This window comes from Morone saxatilis, unplaced genomic scaffold (genome assembly GCF_004916995.1).
Source record: "Morone saxatilis isolate NCDOM2014 unplaced genomic scaffold, NCSU_SB_2.0 Contig10, whole genome shotgun sequence".
Classification (NCBI taxonomy): Eukaryota; Metazoa; Chordata; class Actinopteri; family Moronidae; genus Morone; species Morone saxatilis.
In genome coordinates this window covers 5,879,846-5,904,492 of record NW_023339652.1, presented here as the reverse complement: position 1 = coordinate 5,904,492, position 24,647 = coordinate 5,879,846, and the positions used below count along the sequence as shown (strand labels likewise).

General features: G+C 38.1%; 5 protein-coding genes across 8 annotated transcripts in view; 1 reads left to right on the top strand and 4 right to left on the bottom strand.

Annotated features, from left to right (window-relative positions):
- Positions 1-1,525: 1,525 nt before the first annotated feature.
- usp18 (ubiquitin specific peptidase 18) lies at positions 1,526-9,443 on the bottom strand. Its single transcript, XM_035677265.1, has 11 exons — positions 8,072-9,443; positions 7,904-7,983; positions 6,487-6,583; positions 5,524-5,666; positions 5,366-5,445; positions 5,138-5,272; positions 4,373-4,468; positions 4,137-4,298; positions 3,931-4,062; positions 3,574-3,617; positions 1,526-2,258 (listed from the first exon to the last, which is right to left on the bottom strand). The coding sequence occupies exons 2-11, from the start codon at positions 7,959-7,961 to the stop codon at positions 2,186-2,188; spliced, it is 1,020 nt and encodes a 339-aa protein (XP_035533158.1). The 5' UTR covers positions 7,962-7,983; positions 8,072-9,443; the 3' UTR covers positions 1,526-2,185.
- A 152-nt stretch (positions 9,444-9,595) lies between these two features.
- On the bottom strand, positions 9,596-11,604 carry pex26 (peroxisomal biogenesis factor 26). 2 transcript variants are annotated; one of them, XM_035677298.1, is made up of 6 exons: positions 11,488-11,597; positions 11,181-11,302; positions 10,944-11,084; positions 10,114-10,433; positions 9,874-10,014; positions 9,596-9,772 (listed from the first exon to the last, which is right to left on the bottom strand). In XM_035677298.1, exons 2-6 carry the CDS (start codon positions 11,300-11,302, stop codon positions 9,660-9,662), a joined length of 837 nt encoding a protein of 278 aa, XP_035533191.1. In that variant the 5' UTR covers positions 11,488-11,597; the 3' UTR covers positions 9,596-9,659. The 2 variants fall into 2 exon arrangements, with proteins under 2 accessions (XP_035533191.1, XP_035533183.1); XM_035677290.1 differs by having other exon boundaries at positions 11,181-11,604.
- A 23-nt stretch (positions 11,605-11,627) lies between these two features.
- Positions 11,628-13,657, top strand: llph (LLP homolog, long-term synaptic facilitation factor). The gene is made up of 3 exons (XM_035677378.1): positions 11,628-11,753; positions 12,563-12,797; positions 12,889-13,657. The coding sequence occupies exons 2-3, from the start codon at positions 12,575-12,577 to the stop codon at positions 13,050-13,052; spliced, it is 387 nt and encodes a 128-aa protein (XP_035533271.1). The 5' UTR covers positions 11,628-11,753; positions 12,563-12,574; the 3' UTR covers positions 13,053-13,657.
- A 199-nt stretch (positions 13,658-13,856) lies between these two features.
- On the bottom strand, positions 13,857-21,274 carry hcls1 (hematopoietic cell-specific Lyn substrate 1). Of its 3 annotated transcripts, XM_035677220.1 has the most exons (16): positions 21,127-21,274; positions 20,290-20,373; positions 20,104-20,177; positions 18,361-18,484; positions 18,142-18,252; positions 17,631-17,685; positions 17,411-17,521; positions 17,214-17,324; positions 17,017-17,127; positions 16,880-16,935; positions 16,097-16,166; positions 15,845-15,993; positions 15,589-15,753; positions 14,506-14,668; positions 14,364-14,432; positions 13,857-14,277 (listed from the first exon to the last, which is right to left on the bottom strand). In XM_035677220.1, the coding sequence occupies exons 2-16, from the start codon at positions 20,371-20,373 to the stop codon at positions 14,141-14,143; spliced, it is 1,590 nt and encodes a 529-aa protein (XP_035533113.1). In that variant the 5' UTR covers positions 21,127-21,274; the 3' UTR covers positions 13,857-14,140. The 3 variants fall into 3 exon arrangements, with proteins under 3 accessions (XP_035533113.1, XP_035533105.1, XP_035533121.1); XM_035677212.1 differs by having other exon boundaries at positions 16,880-17,127; XM_035677228.1 differs by lacking the exon at positions 17,017-17,127.
- A 1,304-nt stretch (positions 21,275-22,578) lies between these two features.
- Positions 22,579-24,647, bottom strand: part of golgb1 (golgin B1) — a 16,046-nt gene continuing 13,977 nt past the window's right edge. The window contains exons 16-17 of the mRNA XM_035680709.1: positions 24,535-24,625; positions 22,579-24,426 (exon numbers count right to left, since the gene is read on the bottom strand). Coding sequence (XP_035536602.1) covers positions 24,289-24,426; positions 24,535-24,625 — 229 coding nt within the window. The 3' untranslated portion in view covers positions 22,579-24,288. The remainder of the gene's footprint in view (positions 24,427-24,534; positions 24,626-24,647) is intronic.

Here is a 24,647-nt window from a genome sequence, read left to right as displayed (position 1 = left end):
TATTACATTGTTAGTGTCTGCGATGCGATCAGTGTCAGGGCGGTGCTGGACAGGTGTTCGTCGACCATCTACTTAACACATGGCGATACAGCATGAATTATTAATTAAAACACTGTTCAGAGAAGAATCAGTTCTTTGGAAAATTGAGTTATCGTATTCAGGATTCTGATCTTTTGTCTAAAATTTCAGTTGTTCACAATCAGGACAATCAGTCTGGTTAACAGGGATGCATTTACCAAATGTGCCATACGGAAAGTAACTCAATGACCTCAATAATGAAGTAATTGTTCCATTTTCAGCAACTTTATACATATAATCCACTACGTTTCAGAGAGAAATATTGTACTTTTACTCCACTACATGCACCTGCTTAATTTAATAGTTAATAGTAAGCACATTTACATAATCAACAAATAAACTATGATGCATTTTATAATTAAACTACCTAACAGTATATAAAATAGTTAAATTAACTCCACCTTACCTCGCTCAAAAAGTATAATATTTCCCTCTGAAATCTAGAGGAGTAAAAGTATAACCTCCATAAATTCACTGACTTTCCACCACTGTAATATGATATATACTGTATATCATACTATAACACTCTGAAAGGGGTTATCGTGCATAATAAGTGCTTTTACTTTTAATACTTCAGAACATTTTAAAAGCAGGATTTTTACTTTATATCTTTACACTGTTTAAACTTGCAATAACTGATTTTCTTAAGTGGGGGCAGCATACACACAACAATGACGTATCAACTTTTAACTTTACAGGGGGAACTTGTTAGCCAACAGTTGCCTATTTATTATATTATATATTTATACATCCAGCAGACACAGAGTGACATAAGCATTGATTTTGAGTCATGTTTCTGGCTACTTGATGAATTTAACTTCTAATCAGAGTTGTTTCGGTCTCTTTACTACTGAAGGGAAGTATCTGGCTCTTTAGCTGCTAAATGCATCACTTTATTTGTTTGGTTGATATTATTACTGATTATAGCTGCTTTAATTGGATATTCTGAGCACTTCCACCACTGGTTTTATGTAACAAATACTGCATGCAAATACCCACTGATCAACACTTGCTATCATGTTTAAATACCAATTTTCCTCTCAGTATATGTCACTAGTCTTTGTTATTATGACTGTCTCCAATGTCAGCGCTTTACTTCTGCAAGTCAGATGAGTGGATGAGGTCTCTTGTCACATATTCAAATCCGAAACACCTAACCATATATGTGACACGGCCCTGGTCTTTGGTTTGAACGTGGAAGGAAGATACCCCCAAAACAGAAAGCTTGCGTCTACATGGCAGCGAGATGACTAAGCATGAGGCGTGCTGCCTGTGGCACTGTGCAGACATGTTCCATTCTGTCAGAGCTTTGCAGCACATAGGCACCATTTCACACGGTCCCCCGACTCTTGGCGAAGCGAGTGGGAACTTTAAAGGCTCTGCTGACAGCCTATACCCAGCATTTAAGCACTGTGACTGGAACTGCAACTTCTTTTCTTTTTTTTTATTGTAATTTCCTCAATGCATTTTCAAAACAAACACATATAGAACAGGCACTTTTCACTAGTGCGTACACTTTTGAGCTCAGATGTTGCATTAATGAAAGCGAGAAAAACATCAAGTGTGTCAAAGGCCTTTCAGGACCAGGTGGTAAGAAAATACAATACTTAAAATCAGAGTGGGATGACTGTTGTTGTTTTTGGCAGCACAAATGAGAAAAAAAGTGACTTCATTGTTCTTCATGGCTGACTCATATATGATACAGCAGTGTCAGGAAAATGAACACTGTCCTATGGCAGGCCCCCGCCCCAACCCCAAACAGTGAATATCTAAGTTAAGCATTCTCTTGAAACAAACCGCCCCCCCTCAAGTATTGCTGAGTGTGTTCACAGTGTGTGTGGTCTTGGAGTGGAAAACCCTTCACTGTTTTGAGTCTTTAACGCCATCTACTGGAGGAATTACTGTGCTGATCAAAAATAAACAATCTAGAAAAGCTCTAAGATATCAGAAAAATCAATAAATATAAAACCGTTCACCATGTCCTATGAAATCAAATATTTAAATAAACTAATTAAAGCAAATATGAAGTTATATTCCTACTGTTATATTCCCATCTTCACCCTATATTGCACTGTGACTGCAGGTTACATCTTCTGCATCCATTCACTTAGCCGGAAAGTTCAGGTTGTTGTCCTTCCTGTTTCGAACCTCTTCTGTACATCAGCATGTATGCTGTTTCTCTGTAAAAATAAAACACATAGTAAAACATGTTTAGACAGAAACGCACAAAACAGAGTAATACTTCTCAGGCTTAGTGCAGGAAAGGGATAAAAGGAACACATAAAGAACATTTTTGTACAATAAACAGGAATAAAAAGTGAGAATATAACTACTAGGTGTTGGAGGATAAGACAACATGAAAGACAAGATGGATTTCCTCTGTTTAAGAGTTCAAAAGTTTGAAAGCCTTCATGACAAAAACACCTTTAGTCTCTAATCTTCACTGACAACAGAAAACAGACAAAAAGGCTTTGTCTAAAGATCTAAAGCTGTTTCCGCAAGTAGGAAGATAAAAGCTGCATGATGTCAGCGGGAGTCAAGCATTTAAGGCTTTAAATGTTATTAATAAAAATCTTAAATATAACTCTAAAAGCAACTGGAGACCGGTTTAAGGAGGCTAAAATGGGAGTCACATGTTATTTTGTTACTTTTTGCTGAAGGCATTCTTGCTGTATTCCAAATTTTTTGAAGATGAGAGACGATTTAATAGATGAGGCTGAACACAGAGAATTTAAGTTGTTAATGTGAGAAGAAATAAAAGTCTGAAAAGCTCTCCATATGAGCTCAGAAATGAAGAGTATCAATTAGTCTGCCAGCAAGTAATATAGCCAGTAATTCTATTTCCCAGAATGTAAAATTATTCCAGGAGCAAAATCTAATTTCTGGCAGCTGTTTAAACGTGAACTGATATCTCATTCTACAACTATTGAGCTTCAAACTCATGATTAACCTCAAGTTTAAAAGAAGAAATTGTGCGAATTATAATTTTTGAAAGATGATCAGTGTATATCTATGTATTGTGTATAAATCTAGAATAAAAGGTGACCCAGAACAGAGCCCAGAGGCACTTCACAGTCCAGTTGAGCCAGGAAAGACTAAGAATTACCCAATTTAGCTAGTTTAGCTATCATAACGTAGCATAAAGACGTATGATTGTTTTATCTGTTTAATCCCTACAAAAACTGAAGTGAAAAAGAAAAGTATAGTTTCTTTTTTGCTTTGAGATAAATCGCATCTTAAGAGCTGCTGGTAGGCGGATTTTGCTACCTTTGGACAGATTAGCCCCATCCTTATGACAAGTTAAGCTAACTGGCTGCTGATAGTAGCTCAATGTTTACAGTGGCATCAATCTTCTTCACATCTCTCTCCAAGAGAGAAAAAAAGCACAAAATGTTGAACTATTCCTTCAAGAAGACTCCATAACCCTCATATATTGTTATCAAAAGAGCCTATACAAGACAGAACAGACTTAAAAATGTATGTTCAGCATTTCACCTGCGATATCCTCCATATGTTGACTGTACTTCCTTCCAGGAGGCCTGTTTGTTGGGATACAAATCAGAGAGAAGGAATCACAAATTTGCTTAAATCTGAAGTATAGTTCTTCAAGAATCCCTCTTGAACAAGGGGAGCGTAAAAACATTATTTCCCTTCCCTTCTTGGTTTTAGGGAACAAACTTAAAATGGGAATTCAGACATTTCAGATACAAAACTTCACAACTTAGACTTTAAGGTTAGTTTAGTTTTAGTTTACAGTATTTATAAATGCTCTGAAACAGGGATCATATTATGATGTTATGATGTTCTAATGTTCAATTCACAAAGATTTTTACAAAGATTCAGATTCTGTACCTGTTTTACGTGGCTGTCATTCGCATAGTACCAGCGCTGGTTCACCCTGTGACGAACGTAGGCAGTATAGTGTCCACACATTGCGTAACCAGAGTGTACTACCACCGCATGCAAAGTGTACTTGCAGTCATTCTGGAAGAACAAATGAACTTGTGATTGATGACAGAACATTTAATGTCCGGATAATTTATAGGAAATACACGTACCTGGGCAAAGTCTGTGGAGAACGCCTCTTTAGCGATGTCAGAGAAATCAAAGTTTTCTGGAAAAGTCACACTGCAATCAAGTTTTCGGGTATAACCGTTGCTATTTCGAAACCTCTTCAGGTGCACGCACAAGATCTGAGGCAAGGAGAGCAGTTTGACACCCTGAGAAAGAAACAAGATGTTTAACTATGTTGGTTCATACTTTTTGAGAAGCATAAAATTAAATCCACCCTCACCTGTTTGGATGGAGTCTTTTTTCCACATTGTTCACAAAAGCAACAGTTGATGCCGCTTAGCTCCTGGTGTTCAAAGAAGGAGGTCATGCAGCCTTCCTGAAAGGTTCATGTTAGAAATACTTGTAAGTTTCAATTGATAAATGTTTAAAATAATAGTCTGACACTTATATGGGAAATATGTTTATTTGCTTTCTTGATGAAAGAGATTAACATGAGAAGATCGAGACCACTGTCACACCTGTATGGTAAATGTGCAGCAGCAGCCAGTTACCTTAACTTAGCATAAAGACTGGAAACAAAGGGAAACAGCTAGCCTGGCTCTGTCTGAAGGTTACAAAATGTACCTAGCAGCACCTGTAAAGCTCTATTATTAACACGTTATATTCTGGACAGTTTTTTTAGCATTTGCTCCTGGCCAAGAACTAGACATAACCCCCCATAAAAGCTTAGAATAAAGACTGGTGTAGTGATTCATGGGTACAGCTAGCCCAGCTCTGTCAATAAATAAAGTAATATAATGTTTAAGTCACACAACAAGTATTTTCGTCCCCGTAACATCACTAATTCCTCCACTTCTGTTTTTCTATGAATTTCTAGTCCCCATTTTTAGTTTTTATGCTAGGCTAAGCTTCATATTTAATGTACAGACATAAGAGTGGTGTCGATGTTCTCTACTAGCTTTCAGCAACAAAGACAATGAGTGCATTTCCCAAAATGTTCCTTAAAATCAATGCATAGCTAACCAAAAGAAAAAAGAAACAATACCAGAGAGTTGTGATCTTCTTTGATATGCAGAGGCATGCTGAGCAGGTAGCTGGCCCGAGTCTGCATGGAGTTACAGTCTAAACACTGCAACTGCGTCTCCAAAGAAATCTTGTACAGATTCTGGATTTCAAGAGCCTGGAAGAGGAAATAAATAGTCAAAAATAAAATATATATAAAATAAAGCACTTACAGGTAAAAAATAAAGAATATTAATGACTAAAGACCAACCAGAGAACTGTCGTCCATCTGTTGATGCGTTGAGTTCAGGATGGTGAGGAACACCTCATCGGCATCATGCTGCGTATTAACTGCAACAAAACATTCTCACTGTCAGATAAACTACATCAATATGAGACATTTATTGTGTAAGTTTTTTCTCTCCTCACGTCGAAGGCTGTTTCTGTCCAGACAGCTGAGGAAGTCGTGATGGGGAGCAGGCTGAGGGAGGTCTTTTCTCATGGCCGCGAGAACTTTCTTAAGCTGCAACGGGACGTTACGATCATCTGTCCTCACGCCAGTTTCATCCCACCTTGTGCAATTCATAAACTCTCATTAAGGTTAATTTGTAGCAACTTTCTCAACATGTATCTGTGAGGTATCTTTGCTCCTGATTTCTGAGAATTTTACACATTAAAAGTATTTGACACTGTGAAGGCCCAGGACTCAACAATTACCGGTAGTTGATTAAACGATTAGTTGTCAACTATTAAATGAACTGCCAACTATTTTGATATTCAATTAACTTTTAACTTTGAGCTATTTAAGAAAAATGTCAAAACTCTTCTTCAAATTTGAATTTTTGTCAGTTTTCTTATGACAATAAACTCAATATCTTTGGGTTGTGGACAAAACAAGGCATTTGTGGATGTCCCCTTGGGTTTTAGAAAACTTTTTTTTTGTTTACATTTTATGGACCAAACAACTAATAAATGAATCTACAAAATAATCAACAGATCAGATTAAAAATAATTGTTAGGTGCAGCTTTAAACTTCATGCGTGTTGTTCAACGTAAATCCTGTTTTTAAATCATACAGATAAATGTTATATTGTGGATCCAACTGGGAAACTATTTCCAGTTAATGTTATCCTTTTGATTTAGTTTAAGATACTGGGTTTTCTCGTCCCTATTTTTCTATCTTTGTCTTCTCAGTGTGTTCATTGCTCATACTTAGCTAGCTAAGTAGCTCAATTTATGATTCAAATCTCAGTTTATAGAAGGGTTATGGCTAGATACAAATAAAACCTTTGAACTGTGTCTTGTGCCTGACTTGCTCGCCCAGTCACAGACACCCAGTGGTGAAGATATCATTGTTTTATAAGTCAGGATCATGCAACTTCATTTTCTTACTTGTCCAATAGGTCTCCTAGTTCCCAGGTAGCAGAGAAGGTCTGCAGTAAAGTGTTCACACAGCAGCACAGACAGTAGTTGGGGAGGCCTCTCATTCCTGCGACAGACCATAAGAAACGTTACAACAACCCCGTTCATGATACCTTGAACCGAGCATGTTAACCACGGCTGGGGGCCACCATCAGGAGCCCACAGAGGGGCCCGGAGAGTGGGAATTTACATGTGTGAAAATAAAAATGTAACTGTAAAGTCTTGATGTTAACTGGTGTGGCTACAAACGTGAACACAGCCGCGCAGAACACCCACCTCACTTGTATATTTTTATTAAAATAAACAAATCAATCATTTTATAGAAGACAGAGCAAGAAAGACATGTTTAGTTTATTGGTTTAAGGCCCTACATACAACACATGAATAGCAGGTTTATTTTACACAGATCCAAGGTCAGTATTTTGTTTTTTATGTCATTGCTGCCGACATGAGGGATTTATTGGTTGTGAAGAGGAAAATAATGATGTCAAATGCAATAATAGTAAGAAATTCACTGTTGAATGGGACCAAAAACCACAAATATGCGTGACAAGCCAGACTGATGCAGGTTAGAGCCCATGGAGGTCTTAATTCAGCCATATTGTTATAACAGCTGACGAACAACCAGGGCTGTGTGGGTCCAACTACATCTACAGTGTAAGAATCAAAGAGACCCTCGGGGATTCCCAAACTTTAGAGAATAAATAAGTTATTGCACTTTTTTTTTATTCCTTGAACATTTGTAAAGTCGATTATTTGTTGAACTTTCCCTCCCTCTGGTAACCATCCTGTACAGTCTGCGGTTAAATATGTATGATGTGACGCAATACAAAACATTAAACCTGCAACACAGAAGACTACAGCTTTAGGTTTTGTGTGCTGCTCAGTTCAGTTTTTTACATTATATTGCATTATATTTGTGTTTCTAATATTTTATAGCCTATTTACATAATATACCGGAGCAAAGTCTACTTCAAACACCAATAGAGTTTAACAGTGTACCTTGCTATTGTATTATAGTGTACAGGGAGTTATATTTCACTGGTAACATATGTCTTAATTAGAGGTGGAAGAAGGAGCAATACCAGATCAAAATTTACTTAAAATGACCCATTATGCAGAATAATAGATTTTACCATATTATATAATGGCAATATATCATAATTTATTATTTATACACATATATTTTGTATTTATAATCTGATTTTGCCAAAGTTAAATAAATGTAGTGGAGTAAAAAGTAGATTATTTTCGTCTAGAATGTAGTGGAGTCCATTTATAAAGTAACATAAAAATGGAAAACACTCAAGTAAAATACATAAATATTCGACCACTGCTCACATTTAACAACATAAATCATCTGACAGGTTGAATGTGGTTTACTTACTGAAACTGAAGTCCCTCGGATTAAGTACTGAGAGGCACCGACAGAATCTTGGATACATCACTTCACTTCACAATCAGTCACTGTGAAAACATTAAACAGTTAAAAGAGAAAATGAGTCAAACGTCTATTTTACAGAAAGAGTGCGTTGGAGTGAGAATCTGTCCTCACCTCAGAGTAACCATCAACAGTGGTATCGACAGCTGATCACTTTCGTTTTTGGTGTTTTTGGTTCAAGCGTCGATTTACCGGAATCGAAACTTATCAGTTGCCATGCGCAGAAACTGACCCGACAACGTTAACGTAAAACTTACGTAAAATAACATTTAATTCGGCTTCATTAGCCTCATTTGACATTTAGTCGGTTTCCTTTATCTCACATGTTCTCCCCAATAACACTTGTATTAAGTACTTCTACTCCACATTTCCGAGGCAAATATGGTCCTTTTAACTCCACAGCTTCAGTTACTAGTTACTTTGCAGATTACTTCCTGCTCAGTGAAATATTTAGTCATTATTATTTTATTTTTGACTGAACTGGGTTGAGAAAATTATTTATTATTTAGTATTATTTATTTATTAAATTAAAGAAACGATCAAAAAACACGAGTTGGACCAAAAGGGCTGCTTCTCTGAACTCATGAATAGTTAAGTTAGAGTTATGTGGTTCTCACAAGCTGATGCTGCAATCATGATGATATTATAGTAATACTATATATATATAAATAATATGATGCATTTCTGTATTCAACAACTCAGTATATAAAGTTCAACCTTAAACATCTACAGCAATAAAATGCAACATACACATATTAATCCAATAGTTGCACAGTAAGTAATTTTACTTTTAATGCTTTAACTAAATAATACTTACATACATAAGTACTTCTTCCACCACTGGTTGTGTCTAAAAGCTATTAGTATGTAATTGTTTTATTAAGTTCATCATCTCAACTGTAAAATAATACTGTTAAAATAATGAATATGTGATGTATACCACCGTTATTATGGTCTAATTCAGCCATTTATCACTAAAGTGACTGATATAATTTCTATTTTTGCTGTGGTACTTGTATAGTATCTTGAAATGGATGAATGATTAAAATACACACACAAATTAAGCCTATACACATGTAGATATATTATACATCACACAGTGACCTGTTTTACAATCCTTCTGGTGTAAGATAGCTAAATGAAAAGCTTATTAATCATAGTCAGAGTCGTGGTAAAAGGTCAACAGCATTCAACTCATTAAGTTCATGTGTTTTGTTGATCCTTAATTATTCATTTGATATCTTATTTCTTTCTATTTCATTATTATTTTGTGTTATAAGTTGTGTAAATATATTGTAGGTTCTATGTGCAGCTGCTGTCTTGGCCAGGACACTCCTGTAAAAAAAGATCTTACTCTTAGTGAGACTCTGGTTAAATAAAGCTATTATTACGATGAAGAGGGAGCTGCTTTAGGAAGAAGAATCTGGACTTGTAATCTGAAGTATGTGTTAGTTATGATGTGAGGTGAATTTATGTGAAAAGATTAGAGAAGTGCAGCGTAAAGACTGAAAACCAGGCGATAAAATCACTCTGTGGAGCATCTTGATTGCATCAAAAAGTCTGTGGTTTCTAAGTCAGAAAATGGAAAATACCGCAGGAAATGTCTTTGTTTGGAGTAACAGAAGTTGTTAATGTGACTGATGTTTAAACAGATTTAATAAAACTTGAAAAAGTGACAAAACATATTGTGATTTTCAGTCTTTTACAGCCCTTTGCTGTGAGTGAGAGCCTGATGGTAAGGTGCAAACATGGCGCTCCACATCTGTTTGAGCAGTTGAAGAAGTTTGGAAATCCACATGAATGAAGACGGATGAGCTGCCAGGAAAAAACAGAAAGATTTATATTTCAAATCAAACATTTCATACTCCAGCAAGCCTTGTGATGAAACTGAGCAACAAAGAACATTTAAACCCAACCTGGATCCAATCGAAGAAAAAGCATGTAGAGAAGAACAGCAGCCGTGAAGACTTTTCTGAGAGAGAATGAGCCAGAGCCGGTCAGCAAGAGTTTTCTGTAGAAGAACCTGAGCATGGCTTCAAGTTTACGGACCACAGCTCCTGTGGAAGACAAACACAGTCAGAAAGACTGTCTGCATACATTATTTGTATATGACTGAGTATAATGCATGTTGTGAGGGCTGAACTGAAATGTGAGACCTTGAGTTGAGCTAGTATGTGCAGTGGTCTCAGAGTTTGGACTTGGATTTAGAGGTGGTTCTTGTTTCTGTTGCTCTTTTTCTTCTACAACATCCAGTGCGGCCTGCCTCTGGTCCTCTGTGAACGCGCTGCCCCCGACCTCCCCGACAATCAGCTCCAGAGCCTCGTCTCTGTGTCCGAGAGGCACGAGGACATGCAGCAGGTACAGCTCTGCCACCGTCCTGAACCCCGTTACTCTGCTGTTGGACGGGCAGTGTAACCAAACTCTGGCTGCCTCCTGCATCACTGCTGGCTCTCCCACTTTGGAGTAAAGAAGTATGCTGCCAAAACGAGGGAGAAAATCATTTTTAAAATGCATTTTAGAGCTGAAAAGATTAGTTGATAAAGTGATTAGTCAATTGGTTAATGGTTTTAGTCTTTTTTTAAGGCAAAAATGCCAAATATTGTCTGATTTCAGCTTCTAAAATGTGAAGATTTGTTGCTTTTCTTATAGGATTATACTCGTAATAACATTTAATCTCTTTGAGTTTTGGACTGTTTTTGAATACGAAGACACTATTTGTAGGAAAAGCGATTAACTGAGATGATCTGCAGATTATTTGATAGTGAAAATAACAAATAAATAAAATAGTTGCAGCCCTAAAGTATTCATTAATTTGTCTAACTCAGGGAAAACAAATAAAAATACCAGCCATATGTCTCTGATGTTGGCCTGGTTATTCAGTGATGTGCAAGTTCCTCAGATTCATCACAATTAGAGCTACGAATAAGGATTGTTTTCAGAATCGATTACTTATTAAGCATATGAAACATCAGACCGCTCCACTCACCACATCTGCATTATTTTAGCAGGTATTTTCTCCTGGTGCTCATACTGCTGAAGGACCCAGGAGAGGACACCGTGCCACTGATTCAGCTCGGCCAGTGCTTGAATCCCTAAGATGCAGAAACCAGCCTTAACCTCTCCACATCTGAGGAGGGAAAAACACAGAAACACACGGTGACATTACACATCCACGCTGCAGGGAGCCTTCAAGTGACACCAGGTGCGTTTTAGACTCCCTCACCTGCTGTCCTCTTGCTCCATGTTGGCGAGACTCTCCAGGCCTCTGTCGCATGTGTCTAAGGCTGCCTGGAAATCTTTGTGGACCATCATTTGCTCTGCAGCGGTGTCCAACATGCTGGACATCTGTGTTAAAGAAGAAGTGAGCGGAGGGCTGCAGACTGAGCCGAAGCTGCGAGCAGCAGCCAGGCTGGTTGAACAGCAGCTCATGTCTCACCTATGCGTCAAATTTAGACTTATAAATCCAAAACACACACGCTTTTTTTAAACGCTACGTGGTGTGTATTTACTGCCAGCAGCGTAGCTTGTACCTGAACACCAAATAAACCCGTTTGGAGGTCAGATTTGTGCAAAAAATCCTCTCCTTTACATCTTGTTTACTTTCCACAATCCGTTTAACTTCCAGGTTTGAGGTCGCTGGCCAATCACGCGTCGCCGTCTTCAGCTCGACCCTAACAGCCAATCACGTTGCCGTTTCTTCCAGGGCGCGTCATCGACTTGTAAACACGTGCTTGCGGAGCGGAGTGTCCCAGTTTGTCTCCGGAGACAATTTAAACATCTTAAAACCAGGTTTTCTGTAAGTCAGCGCGTCTGTGTTTGTATGTGTTATGGTGCCCACACTCTGTATGAATGAACTGTGTTGATTTAATCCGCTCTGAAGTGCTTTAATGCGACGACAGCGACCGGGATGGCTCAAGAGCTAACACGCTGTTTACGTAGCCTGCTATAAATGATGATAGTTTGTTAATGTGTCGTTTTATAATGTTACTATCGCGAAATAGTGAGAATGTGTAGCTTTGTATTCTGGTTGATGTGTGAACAGACGTATTATAACTGAGATATTGCGTTGTTTGAATAGTGAGTAGGAGTTTTAAGTTCATTAAAGGCCACAGACAGATTTTTTATTAAAAAAAGACTAAACAATAATTGTGTTAAAACAATAACAGTGAATTGAACGTGATGTGACTGCTGTCTTGGCTATAGTGGGCAGATACATGTCCCTTCTCACTTTTAATACAATCACTATTGATTGATCAATCTCATGTGAGCTACATTTTCCTAATATTCTTCCTTTAAATTGCAATTGAAACATTAGAGTGATTGGTTTTTAATTTGTCACCATATATATATATACATAAGTTTTAATCTTCTTGCCAAATGACCACAGTTCTCATCAGCTGCCTTATGTCACAGAAATGTTGAATAATGTGTGTTATTCTCGTAAATAAGACAAAGTAATGTTGTTTTCGGGTGCTTTAGGACTATAATTTTAAAGATTACCATCATCAAAAACAAAGTGGGGGACGTGGAATAGAATTTAAAGCTGTCCTGAAGATGAAACATAACATAACAGCGTACTTTGACTGGCATGTTTTTGTTTTTCAGATCGTCCTTAAAATGGCAAAAAGCCTCCGGAGCAAATGGAAGAGGAAGATGCGGGCTGAGAAGAGGAAGAAAAATGCCCCCAAGGAGCTGGCCCGTCTGAAACAAGCTCTGAGTCTGGATAAGAAAGGAGAAGCTGTCATGGCTGACGTGCAGGAGATCGCCACTGTGGTGCCAGCTGACAAGATCAAGAAGCAGACAGATGTGGACATGGCGGGGGCGGAGGCGGAGGGTGACGGTGAGTGAGAGATCGAGCACCACGCGGTCGGTGTGAGTGTACCGTCATCTTTCTTATTTATAACTCTTTGAATCTGTCGTTTGTGTTACAGACGGGAAGATGGACTTGGACAGCAAGCGCAACAAGACAACTCTGTTGGATGAAAATGGTCAGTACCCTGCCTGGATGAGTCAGCGGCAGGCCAAGAAACTGAAAGGCAAACGGATCGCAAAGAAAAGTGGCCAGGGCAAGAAGAAGAAGGGTATCTCCTGGTGAGCCAGAGGGAAGACCTTTGCTTTGCCTTAAAGACTTCTGACGCAGAAACACACGTCATCGTTTCTTGTATTCTTTTATACGCGATTGCTGTGGATTTTCTGCTGTTGAATCTCAGTCTGTTCAGTGGATTACAAGATTCCCGGTTGTGTCACAGAGCTTGTTATTGTAATTCACTGCAGGGACATTTTTGTTCTTATGGAACAGCAGCTTCATTTCAGTGTTGGGACGAGTTTAAAGACAGTAAGACTTGTCTTATTACATCATAGCAGGTCAGGTGATTGTCCTGTTCTCTACTACAGTTTAAATCTTTTCATACTTGGATAAAAAAAAAAGTTTATTATGGTATAGTCTTGTCAAATCATCATTATTACTGGGGAACTCTTAGGGGTTGAGACGCCAGCTATGGACAGCAATGTCTCAGGTTTGAGTCAGACATTTGTTGTATGATATTCCTCATTCTTCTCTCCTCGTTTCATGTTGTCTTCCTACTGTCAGAATCTCTCAATTGATCAGAATAGTTGCTGCGTATACTATGATATAAAAGATGTATGCCAAATCATAAATGAATGAACTGTGTTGTAAATAAAACACCTCACACAAATCAATAACTGTTGTTTTTTACCCACGTTTTGCTTCAAATCATTCATTTGAACCATTGACAGTATATATAATATATATTTTATATATTTGGAGAGCAAAATACGATCATAAGACACAATTTCAGTGAAAGATGATAAACAATAATAGCCATAATGTTACTGTAAGATACTGATGTAAAATGGACAAATAAAGTTGGCTTACAAGCAATGTGTATAATATTTTATTAACTCCAATCAGTTAATGCAGATACATTATGTAACTCCTTGCCAATAATGTGAGTTTAGTGGTCATACTATCCTCAGATACTCATTGCCACAGACCCTAAGCGAGATATTACACAGTAAGAGTAAAGAAACCAGCTGATCAGAAACCATTTTGTGATGTATTCTATAAATACAGTGCTAACATTAATATTCTCCTATTGAATGACCAAATAAACCTGAGTGTGCAAAAGTGAAGCTTGTGCTGAAACTCCCTAAGCGCGTCGCTCACTGCATCAGCTGAACGTAAGCGGACGGGAAAAGGCCAACGCGTCCACGACACTGTCCCTTCCACCAGCCCTCGTCAATCATCTCTATGTTGGTGATGATGTCGTCTGGGTTGAAGGAGATCTCGTCATCAGCCTCTGTTGAAAACAGACAAAAGGATTTGTCCTCACAATTGTTGAGAGAAGATTATTGTCAGAAAATGAAGAATTGAAAGAGTGTTCACCTCCTTCATAGTCATAAATTGCTACCGCCTTCTGGCCACACGTCAGGTCTTCGTATTCGTTGTCCTCAGCTGTAAAAGAAAACCCTGAAATGAGTATTTCATATGTGAAAGGTTTGACATTTAACTGATGGCAGACACAAACCTGTCCGCGGAGGAAGAGGTGGTTCAGCAAGTTCCTCGTATTCTCCTTCGTCCCCTTCTTCCGCCACATCTGCCGACCTTTCAGGCAGGGGGGGGGCATCCGTGTCGAGGAAGTCGTCCGAGCGTGGAGGCAAAGCCGGGGGCTCGTCGTACTCTGGTTCCTCCTGGAAAAAAATCACACAATATCTTTGATTTCATAATCACAGATGACCAAAGAAGATCTTAAACCTAGTCCCAGTTTGTGTCTCTCATGTATTACCATTACATTTGAGTCAGGGAGCAAGGGATCTAATTTTCTGTTTTCCAGAAATCTTCAAAGACTCTTCTAACCATCTGGAGGAAAAAATAACCCACAGAAATGTATTTTTTTTACTTTTGATACAAAGATGGTAGCTGGAAATATATAAATATACATAATCTAACTTCTGTCTGCCTGGATTAACTGTTGGAACTCAAGATACAAGTTATAAATCTTTCTTTAATCGTGTACTGGGCAGAGTGTTTTTCATCCACAGGGTTAGAAGGAGTCTGGAAATACCTTCAGAATCGTGGTAAATGATGTTTAATCTCATTGCTCTGTGCTATAGAGTTCCACTCCAACAACCATTAAAAACACATCAGTGAGCCACACTGTTGACATGTTCCTTCAATACATTGAACACACACGCTGTGGTTTACTTTGTCTCAACCCCACACATCCTGCTGCCAGAAATACTCACAAGAGCGACAAATGTTGTATTAATTCGCAGTTAAAAATAGTCCCTAGTAGATGCACAAGTTTCTCCTGTTTGAGACACGTTTGCTAAAAGCTACAGTGGCCTGCAAATTACGGAGCCTTTTCAAAATAACACAATACTATCGTGACCTGATTTATTTCTTTTTCTCAAAATCACTATGCTCTCATTCTGTGTTTCATATACAGGGCATGTGAGTGGGTTAGTGTGCTCCTCAATTTATTATGTTATTGCTGTTTCTTTAATTTTCAGTTACTGTTCATACACAATACATAATATCACCAGCCTCATCCTTTACAATGATGAATACATTATTCCATTAGGTATATTTGTTTGAATCAGTGTCCTACCGCTGACTCTGGCTCAGGTATTTCCTCTATATCTGGCATGTGCTGCTGGATGTCTGGCGGTGGCAAGTCGTACTCTGGATCCACATCTGGAACAGGTGGTGGAATTTCCTCCTCTCTGCTTCTCTCCTCCTCTCTGCTTCTCTCCTCCTCTCTGCTGCTCTCCTCCTACAGAAAACACAAAATCATTGCTATGCGTATTGACCGTTTGTTATTTCGGAACTCCTTTCATATGTTTACAGTGCAGTGTGCGCATTACCTCCTGTCTGCGTTTGGCTAGCTCTCGCTCTCTGCTCTCTCTGGCTTGTCTCCTCGCCTTCTCTTCTTCCGCTTTCTTCCTGTTCTCTTCATCTGAAGCCTTGGCCATGTTTTCGAACCGTGCCTTCAGTTTTCCTGCACCTGCGCTTGCTGCATGAAACAGACAAATGAATACAGTGCACCAGCGCTTGAACATGGGAATGCCTCAGCATTGGTGGCCTTAAATGTTCTCCAGAAAAGAGCAGGAACTTACAGGCCTCTACTGGTTTTGTCTTCTCATAAGCAGAGGTAGGGGAGTCGATGTCTGAGAAGCCAGCTGCGCTCTAAGAGAGATTAACAGAGAGGAAGATACATTTGTTTAAAAAGATAATCGTTTAGTCAAAAAGTTTGTTGGTTCCAGCTTCTTAAATGTAGAGATTGTTGCTTGTTTTGTTGTTATTTTTTGTCCTTTCATTGCGCACAGTCACGACCCTCACAGTCCACTTTAACTTGCAAAGAATAATGGTACAAGGATGGGCTCTGGTTGCCTGAGCAGGGACATGCACAGACCACGATGATGCTTTACCTCGGCCAATTGTGAAACCACAGCTAGTCCTACAATAAACTGGTCCTATATAGGGCAAAACACTGGAACCGGATACAAGCACCTCTGAGCAGCCACATAAACCGCATTCCTCGTACTTGATGTCAACAATCAATATTATTCACACACCCAATGCTTGCACAACCCAGTGCTACTTAATGTGAGACAGCTTACTAAAAACTTACTAAAAAAGGCAAGAATGGGATTAACAGTAACAAAAATAATCAATATTAATGCCAATAACATGTAACTTAGCTCTGTCACAGTGTACATTTGCTTTAAAGATTTAACTTATTGTGATTTGAAACTTTAGCCGAGCTCTATCGTCCACAACATTCATGCCAAAAGGATTATTTGATTTGTTGTGAAACCCATTTAATCGAAAACCAGGCTATGGAAATGTTTGATGGGGCTCTGCCATCTTGTTTCATTTTACAGAAGAACTTTACTAACCTTATCCATGCGGTCTGCCTGTACTCCATAACGACCCCCGAAACCTGCTGAATAATCTAAACAGAAATACATGTGATCAGTCTGATGTACTTTAACTCCTCTGATACTTTCAGATAAACACGTGGGTGTGTCCTCACCTTTCTGTGACTGATGTTTCTCTGTCTCGCCCTTATAATCGTATCCCAACGCAGCTTTATCCACCTTCTCCTTCTCAACACCAAACTTCCCTCCAAATCCCTTTGAGTAATCTGAATGTGAAATGCGTGAGAGCACAGTAATCAGTTGTCAGAAGAAAAATACGTTAAAGCTGACAAATGCTACAACTCAAACTTACCTTTCTGTGACTGGTGCTTCTCTGTTTCTCCTTTATAATCGTACCCCAAAGCAGCTTTGTCCACCTTCTCCTTTTCCACCCCGTACTTTCCTCCAAATCCCTTAGCGTAGTCTGGTGGAAATGAGATGCAAATGCAAAATAATGCAAATGTCAAGCAATTACTGTCAAAACTGACAGCTGCTACAATTTAAACTCACCTTTTTGTGACTGGTGCTTCTCTGTCTGCCCTTTATAGTCGTAGCCCAAAGCCGCCTTGTCAACTTTCTCCTTCTCCACACCGTACTTTCCTCCAAATCCCTTTGAGTGATCTAAAAACATTGTAAGGAAAATGATGGATGAGATCTCTTCTGTTAGGTAGCAAGGAAAATAGTGTACAGTAAGTGACAAGGCCTGACTGTAGCTGGACGGAAGACTCACCTTTCTGAGACGCATGTTGCTGCACCTCTCCTTTGTATTCGAAGCCCATGGCTGACTGCACAGACACAGAGATTGCATTTAAAGTTCATATAAGACTTTAAAGATCCCTTCCGAAAATCTCATGAACATTTAAAAACCCTTTGCTTTTGATTTAATAATGAGTCTGATATAGTTTTTCTACAAAAAAAGATCTAATTACTAGTCAAAAAATCTATAGATTCTTCCTTATTTAAAAATCTCGAAGTCTTAAATCCACATTTCCACATCGCGCTTGCATAAGTTGCATACTCGACCATGATTGGCTCCCTAACTAGCTGTGTTAACACAAAATAATGCTTGTAGTTACACGTCTTAAACTGAAGCCGAAGGTGAACAAACGTGTGAAAACAGTCTTTTAGTGTTAAACTCTACACTTCCATCATTCAGTAAAGGCCAAACATCCAAGTGAAGTAATAATAATAATCAAATCTGTGACACTTTGAGAATTATGGGTATGCAAGACTTGTCTCACCTTGTCAACGCGATCTTTTTGAACACCAAATTTCCCACCGAACCCTTTCGCCGCATCTTTCTGGGAGGAGTGCTGCTCGACTTGTGCCACGTAGTCGTGCCCCAAGGCCGCCTGGACAGCAGAGATACACTTATTAACAGATTCAGCCTACAGTGAACCAGTTATATCAGCAGTTGGGTGGACTGGCAGCAGATAACAGGAGCTTAACAATTTGTCTACCCTGTCCATTCGGTCCCTCTCCACTCCAAACTTCCCTCCGTATCCGTATGACGCTTTGGGAACGTGTTCCTTCTGCTTCACCTGCTCGTGCTCCACAGCGACTTTGCTTCTGAGCTCTGCAACACTGACAGTACATACAGGGTCAAACATACTCACACTGAGATAAACACCAGTACACACAATAATAATAATAATAATAATAGTCATTAGAAATTAGAACTATTTATCAGTAATACCTAACAAACAAAAGGCAGTTTCAAAGTGTTCTCCAGACATTTAAACCATAAAAAGGAACTGGAGACAAACTTTAAATTAACTTAACTTTAAATGAAAGAATTTCAGAGGCAATTCTGATATTAAAATGAAAATAAAGACATAAAAACATAATAAAAGTGATACCACAACATTAGAGGGAAGAAGAAGTTGATACAACTTTCCCTGGTTTCCAACAAACAGTCTGAAATGTAACTATACTCCACATAATTTATAATGATATTAAACACAGAAAGGCAAAAATTGTATTATTGTATTATTACAGCTGGATTAGTAATATAAAAAGCAACAATATTTCTACTATTGTCATCATATATATCATATTATGGTATTCTTTTACATGTCTAGTATAAACAGTATAGTATATAGTATAGTATTATTACTTTATAGTGTGTGTATATTTCACACACATATATTTACACATAAAACACAATATTATTTAATATATATTATTATGTATATTGTCTTTATTTTTCATGTTTATTATTCAAACTCTCTTCTTAAATCTCTTGTTTCATTTTCATTCATTTAATTCATTCATAATTTAATATAACCTTAAACAGGTATCAATAAAGTCTCATTTTATTAACTGACTAACTGATTCAGCACTATTTTAAATGCATTAATCACTGCATACCGGTATTGATATTTTTATGGGACAATGAAGCTGAGTTAAAGTTGTGAATATCACAATAATAAGTCAGTAAGTAATAACAGTTATACTCAGTGCTCAAAGTTCACACTCATTGTTGGCCTGCAAAAATAGTCATATGCATCATCACACACACACATTCAGAATAGAAAAACCTATAAATAAAATCTGGATATCACATTCTTTTAAGACACTCTGTGGTTAAGGGTTTATATAACAAATAGCTTAATATAGAATGTACTTGCTTTTAGATAAGTTATAAGCCATTCATAGATTTCTTTTGGTTGCCAGGTTGTGAGAAATTCCTCTGCAGGTGTTTATTATTTCTGTGTGATCATAAGGACGTTGTAAATGTTGTAGATTTAACACTTTCAAATGGGCATCAAGTCAAGAGTTATAAAAGTGAATAAGTTGTTAATTAATAGATTTCGGTACAGGTATTCTGCAGATTTGGTCTACCTGAAGAGCTAAATAACGAGTGTCCTGCTGGAGGAGGAGGAAAAACAAGGGATGTTGTAAAGCATTGTATTAGAAAGTTGTCCCTCAATCTGTGAGCAACCTCTAGTCCCATGCTCACATTGGGCATTACTGCCTAAATTTATGGTTTCACCATGTCAGCAGCGTGAAAGCACAGTGGTTTAAATCTAGTCAAAGTGTCATCATCATATATTACCCATATTAGGAGAGACTTACAGCCCTGACAGCTCTGCACTCTGCTCTCACTTCCTCTTCCTGTTGCTACACAGCACCCACTCTGACCTGCGTTTTCTCTACATCGTCTACAGAATCACTCTTTTCCAGACGCAGCTCTCTTTTACCTGATGTGCTCTTTGCGCCCCGAGCCCTCGATGGTCTTTGCTCCCCACCTCTGCTCCTGCTCTGATATGTCATTCTGAAACACAAGGTCAGAAAGAGGTTGACTGAGGAGTGTTTGCACCAACACACACACATCATCCCAAGTGACACACACACACACACACACACACACACTCCAGGAAGTATACCTCAAAGTCAGGGTCTGTCTCCCAGTCGTCCCCCTCTGCAGCCACCTTCATGCTCACATTGTGGCCCACGACTGACTTCCACATCTGGGGGAATAAAAAGCACACACATGAGCCAGACTGAAGACACAGATTAACAACTGTTATACTGTCTGTTCACTGGCTATTTGTTATGATGACTAAATAAACTCATGCACAACCACACGCTCTGACCACCATTTGCTGAAGTCCCAAAAAGGAAGTTATTTTGAACACGAAGCTTCATTTCCCCATAATGAAACACACTTCAGAACTTTCGTGCCGTAAAAAGAAACTAAAATACTTTAAGAAACGGTATCATAAGGTCAGCTCATAACATATTATTTAGGTAAAGTCACTTAATGGAGACCCTAAAATATCCTCTAACACACTGAAAATAACATTTATTCCTTGAGGCAGGAATAAAACGTATTCTCTGTATTAATCTAGTATATAATATGCAAGGTTAAACATTGTCACTATTTAAGTTTAACTATAATTTTACTTCATTATACTGTAATAAATGGTAGTTGTAGGTAAGTAACTGTTGTACTAATAGTGCTACACACACAGGTGCATCAGCCCTATATCCTACTGTATAGTTTTATCACTTTATAAGTTATATCCACGACTGTCTATAAATGTCAGAGTCATTAAATTATTAATAAAGCCCCGTTTGCACATATGTTGCTGACGCTTTCCAGTGAGACTTCGTCTGACTGGCTCTACTTCCTTAATGTTAGTTGAAAGATGAATAAAATAAACGCAGATAAAAAGAGCTCTGTTAGTGAAGTTAGGTTGAATTAAAAAAACAACATTTACCTTTTCAGTTGTCAATGCAATATACGTAGGTGTTTAAAGTGGGTATTAAACACAAAGTGCTCTTAAGGGTCTTCACGCAAGTGGTGGCAGTCTGATGGGCGACAAGTGAACGCGCAGCCAGCCCCCGTGAACGCGCGTTGATGTAAATAATAAAACAATTGTTGTCCCAATGTATTATTATTATTGAATTAATAAACAACACTTACACGCCTCTCTTATTGCTACAGTTTAAAAATTATACAGCAAAATGTATATTCAAAGGTTTTTTTTAATTAATTAGAAATAAAAGATATGATGCATTCAAGTGCTTCACGGAAATCCGACCACAAGTAGTACATGGGGAGTTTTAGGATACATAAGCTGGTACAACCACAATCAATAATGTGCTATCACTTCGTCTTGTAGTTTTACTTTCTAACTTTTAAAAGATTTTTATGAACACTGCAGAAAAAACAGTGATTTAGCCTGTTGTAGTGTAGTTACAACACTTGGGGGCAGACTCACACAGCTTTATCCTCTCCGCTCGTACTGAAACACAGCACTCACACTCAAGGACCATAGTAACTAAAAATTTAAAATAATAAAATTGCCTGTTTGTCTGTTGTGGTTGATGTTTTGTACAGAAAGCATTTTAAATTTGATTTTCCTGTCAAGGTTGAAAGCTGTTAAATCATTTTGGACAAAAAAAAGGTGCTAAAAATATCCATTAAACCTTATTCTGATAGATTCACACGCACATACATTATTTACATGAAATACAATAATCTCCCTGTAGGAAAGTTCATAATTCTGTTTTCCATATCCACTATGTTTAGTCTTTATTCTGTGCTACAAGCTATTACCTTTGCTTTTATTCAAAACTTGTGCCTTCATGTGTTTATATAATTCTAGTGTTTATAAAACCAGCATTTAATTGTTACTTATTACATTACTTAACTGTTACAGTATGTTAGGACTCTATACTACAATACTACAATACTGTGGATTATGTATATAGGCTGTTATTATCTTATTATATCTCTTAGGCTCTTATTACATTTCTATTTCCATTTGTATTTTTTTACTATGTACTATGTTTCTATTCTATATATTGTGTTAGATATTGTATATAAGTACTTTTCTTTAACGTTGTGTGAGTGGAACGACTGTAGCGAACAAATATCCCCCCAGGGATCAATAAAGTATTTCTGATTCTGAACCTCAGCTTCATATTAACCATCAATTAAGTTGAGATGACGACGAAAAGCTCTCAACATTACAAGTATGACTGTCTATTCAAACAGCAAAATCACTGATGAATGATAATCCATTTATTCTTAATTAGTTCACAAATAAAAGGAAATATTATCATTAACTGACTTGAAATTAAAATGAACTCAGCCTAAGTAAACAGTAAATAAAAGTAACATCTGTTACAAATGAGCAAATAATTAATGCTTGACAATATCTTCCCCTGATCTAAACCACCAACTTTTATTACATTTTATTTTTCTTTACAGCCCTTTTTAAACAGTTATTTACAGTTTAAAGTATTTTTCCGTAGGTGTAAGATGTGAAGAACATGAATGTGAAAAGAAAACGAGTACAGAGCCATCATTTCAACCAACAGTGAGCGATTAAATAAACAATAAAGAATAAAGGATGAAGTCGATATATAAATGATAGTGGACGATTTTTCAACTTATGGACAATAAATTATGCTACATCATCAGAGTAGTCTATAATGGGATGGATATCATTAGAAAACACAGCAGTCTTTCTCCTCTGGAATGAATCCACACTGTGGGAAAACATTGCACCTGAATGGCAACTTCATATGCCATAAAAACTACTAGTAAAATCTAAAATGTGTGCAACCAAAGCATGGACAGGGAATCTTATTGGATACTTAAGAGGGAAACCCACATCCAGCTGACGTACATAATACATGTACATATGTACAAATATCAATATAATGCTCCTTTTTTTTCTAAATGTGATTCATATAGGAGGAAAATAAAAAGGAAAACACACAATAGGAATGTGTACGAACGGAAATTGCACTGTGCTCCGTTACTTTGTGCATGAAATGAGTAGAAGAGGAAGAGACTGGACTATAACAGCACATCCTGAACCTCAAGCCATCAGAGAAAGAAAAGTTTGACTCTTTTTTAAGGGGGGAAATGCAGCTTAGTCGCTTCCTGGCGGGAGTTTGATGTCAAGATTGGTCTCTGTTAAACAGAAGGCTACAGAAAGCAGCCTTAGCACAAAGGCTGGGGGAAACTCGCTAGCGTGTGGGGGGTAGCACATGTAACAGTCGCTAATTAACACTCAACAATATCGGGTTTGTTTAATCTGTACAAAAACTGAAGTGTAAAAACCGACACTTTGCAGTACTGCACTACTTTTGGTCACAATAAGTAACTTTCTTGAGTTGCTGATGGTTGCCTGGCAACGGCTCTGCGCCAAAACAAAGTCTGGTAACAGACCACCGCCACCAGCACACACGCAATCTCTGCCAAACACCTAAATGTCGCTTTTACTTCTGTTTCGGTACGAAATAAACAGCCAATATATACTGTAGATGTTGGTTAGTGAGGCTCTTTGAGTTGCTTGGTGTTGTTTGGTGGATGTTGCCGGGCTAGCTGGTTTTCCTCCATTTCCAGACTTGATGCTAAGCTAACTAGCTTTGGCGTCACGTTTAACGGACGGACGTGAGAGAAATCAGTCTCACCTGAACCTTGCGTGGTCCCCAATTGCTGCAACATAAAGTAACTCTTTTATATCTGAATCTAAAGGCACGTAAAGAACACCATCTGCCAAAATACTTGATTATGAATCTACTTATAGATTTTTTTTTAGAAAGAAAAATTGTCCCTTTAATGTCCTCTCTGCTTGAGTTTTGAAAGAACTTATCATGCATCCTCAAAGTCATACAAGAGCAACATAGTTAAAACCACTGACAACAGCTTCCTATATAAATCTACATACTTTGGCTAAAAGATTAAGTCCTGTAAAGTGCAACGTTTGTGTCTAGATATAATTTATTACATGTAACAACATAAAACATATTGATGGCTTGGGTTAGGCCTGTGTCACATCTCCATTTTCTTTCCCCTCCTCTCTCTCTCTCTCTCTCCCTCTCTCTCTTATCTGTCAGGTTTGTTAAAAGGGAGCTGGTTTTCAAAGGTATCCGCCCAGACACAGCAGCAGCAGGACGTGCACAGTGAGCAGATAGAGGCTGAACAGCAGAGGGGTGCGCTGACGGGAGCAGAAGGCCACACGGAGCATTCGCACCAAACCCGGTCCACCTCTCCGAGTCTGCAAACGAAAAGACAAGGTTACAGGAAACATTCGGCTCGTACGTCTTTATTACCGACGTTATTAAGATGACAGATGAGGTGGTACAGGACATAAGCGGAGCCTTACTCGAGTGACAGCTCCTTCCGGCGGCTCGATGAAAACAGCAGTCTCTGAGTGATCCTCCTCTTGTGCAGAGTGCCGTTTAGCCTGGCTGTGACTGATAATAATAATAATAATAA

Bases quoted from the DNA above. Each gene is read 5' to 3' on its own strand.
- usp18 (XM_035677265.1), bottom strand. From the start codon at position 7,961: ATGTATCCAAGATTCTGTCGGTGCCTCTCAGTACTTAATCCGAGGGAC. The intron at 5,667-6,486 runs GTAAGAAAATGA...GAATTGCACAAG, and splicing joins CTAGGAGACCTATTGGACAA to GTGGGATGAAACTGGCGTGA. The intron at 4,469-5,137 runs GTATTGTTTCTT...TGAACCTTTCAG, and splicing joins AAGAAGATCACAACTCTCTG to GAAGGCTGCATGACCTCCTT.
- pex26 (XM_035677290.1), bottom strand. From the start codon at position 11,386: ATGAGCTGCTGTTCAACCAGCCTGGCTGCTGCTCGCAGCTTCGGCTCA. The intron at 10,434-10,943 runs GTGAGTGGAGCG...TCGTTTTGGCAG, and splicing joins GCTAAAATAATGCAGATGTG to CATACTTCTTTACTCCAAAG. The intron at 9,773-9,873 runs GTTGGGTTTAAA...TTTTCCTGGCAG, and splicing joins TTTTCTTCGATTGGATCCAG to CTCATCCGTCTTCATTCATG.
- llph (XM_035677378.1), top strand. From the start codon at position 12,575: ATGGCAAAAAGCCTCCGGAGCAAATGGAAGAGGAAGATGCGGGCTGAG. The intron at 12,798-12,888 runs GTGAGTGAGAGA...TTTGTGTTACAG, and splicing joins GGCGGAGGCGGAGGGTGACG to ACGGGAAGATGGACTTGGAC.
- hcls1 (XM_035677212.1), bottom strand. From the start codon at position 20,373: ATGTGGAAGTCAGTCGTGGGCCACAATGTGAGCATGAAGGTGGCTGCA. The intron at 17,686-18,141 runs GTGAGACAAGTC...GTGTCTGTGCAG, and splicing joins AAAAAGATCGCGTTGACAAG to TCAGCCATGGGCTTCGAATA. The intron at 15,754-15,844 runs GTAATGCGCACA...TGTTTTCTGTAG, and splicing joins TAGCCAAACGCAGACAGGAG to GAGGAGAGCAGCAGAGAGGA.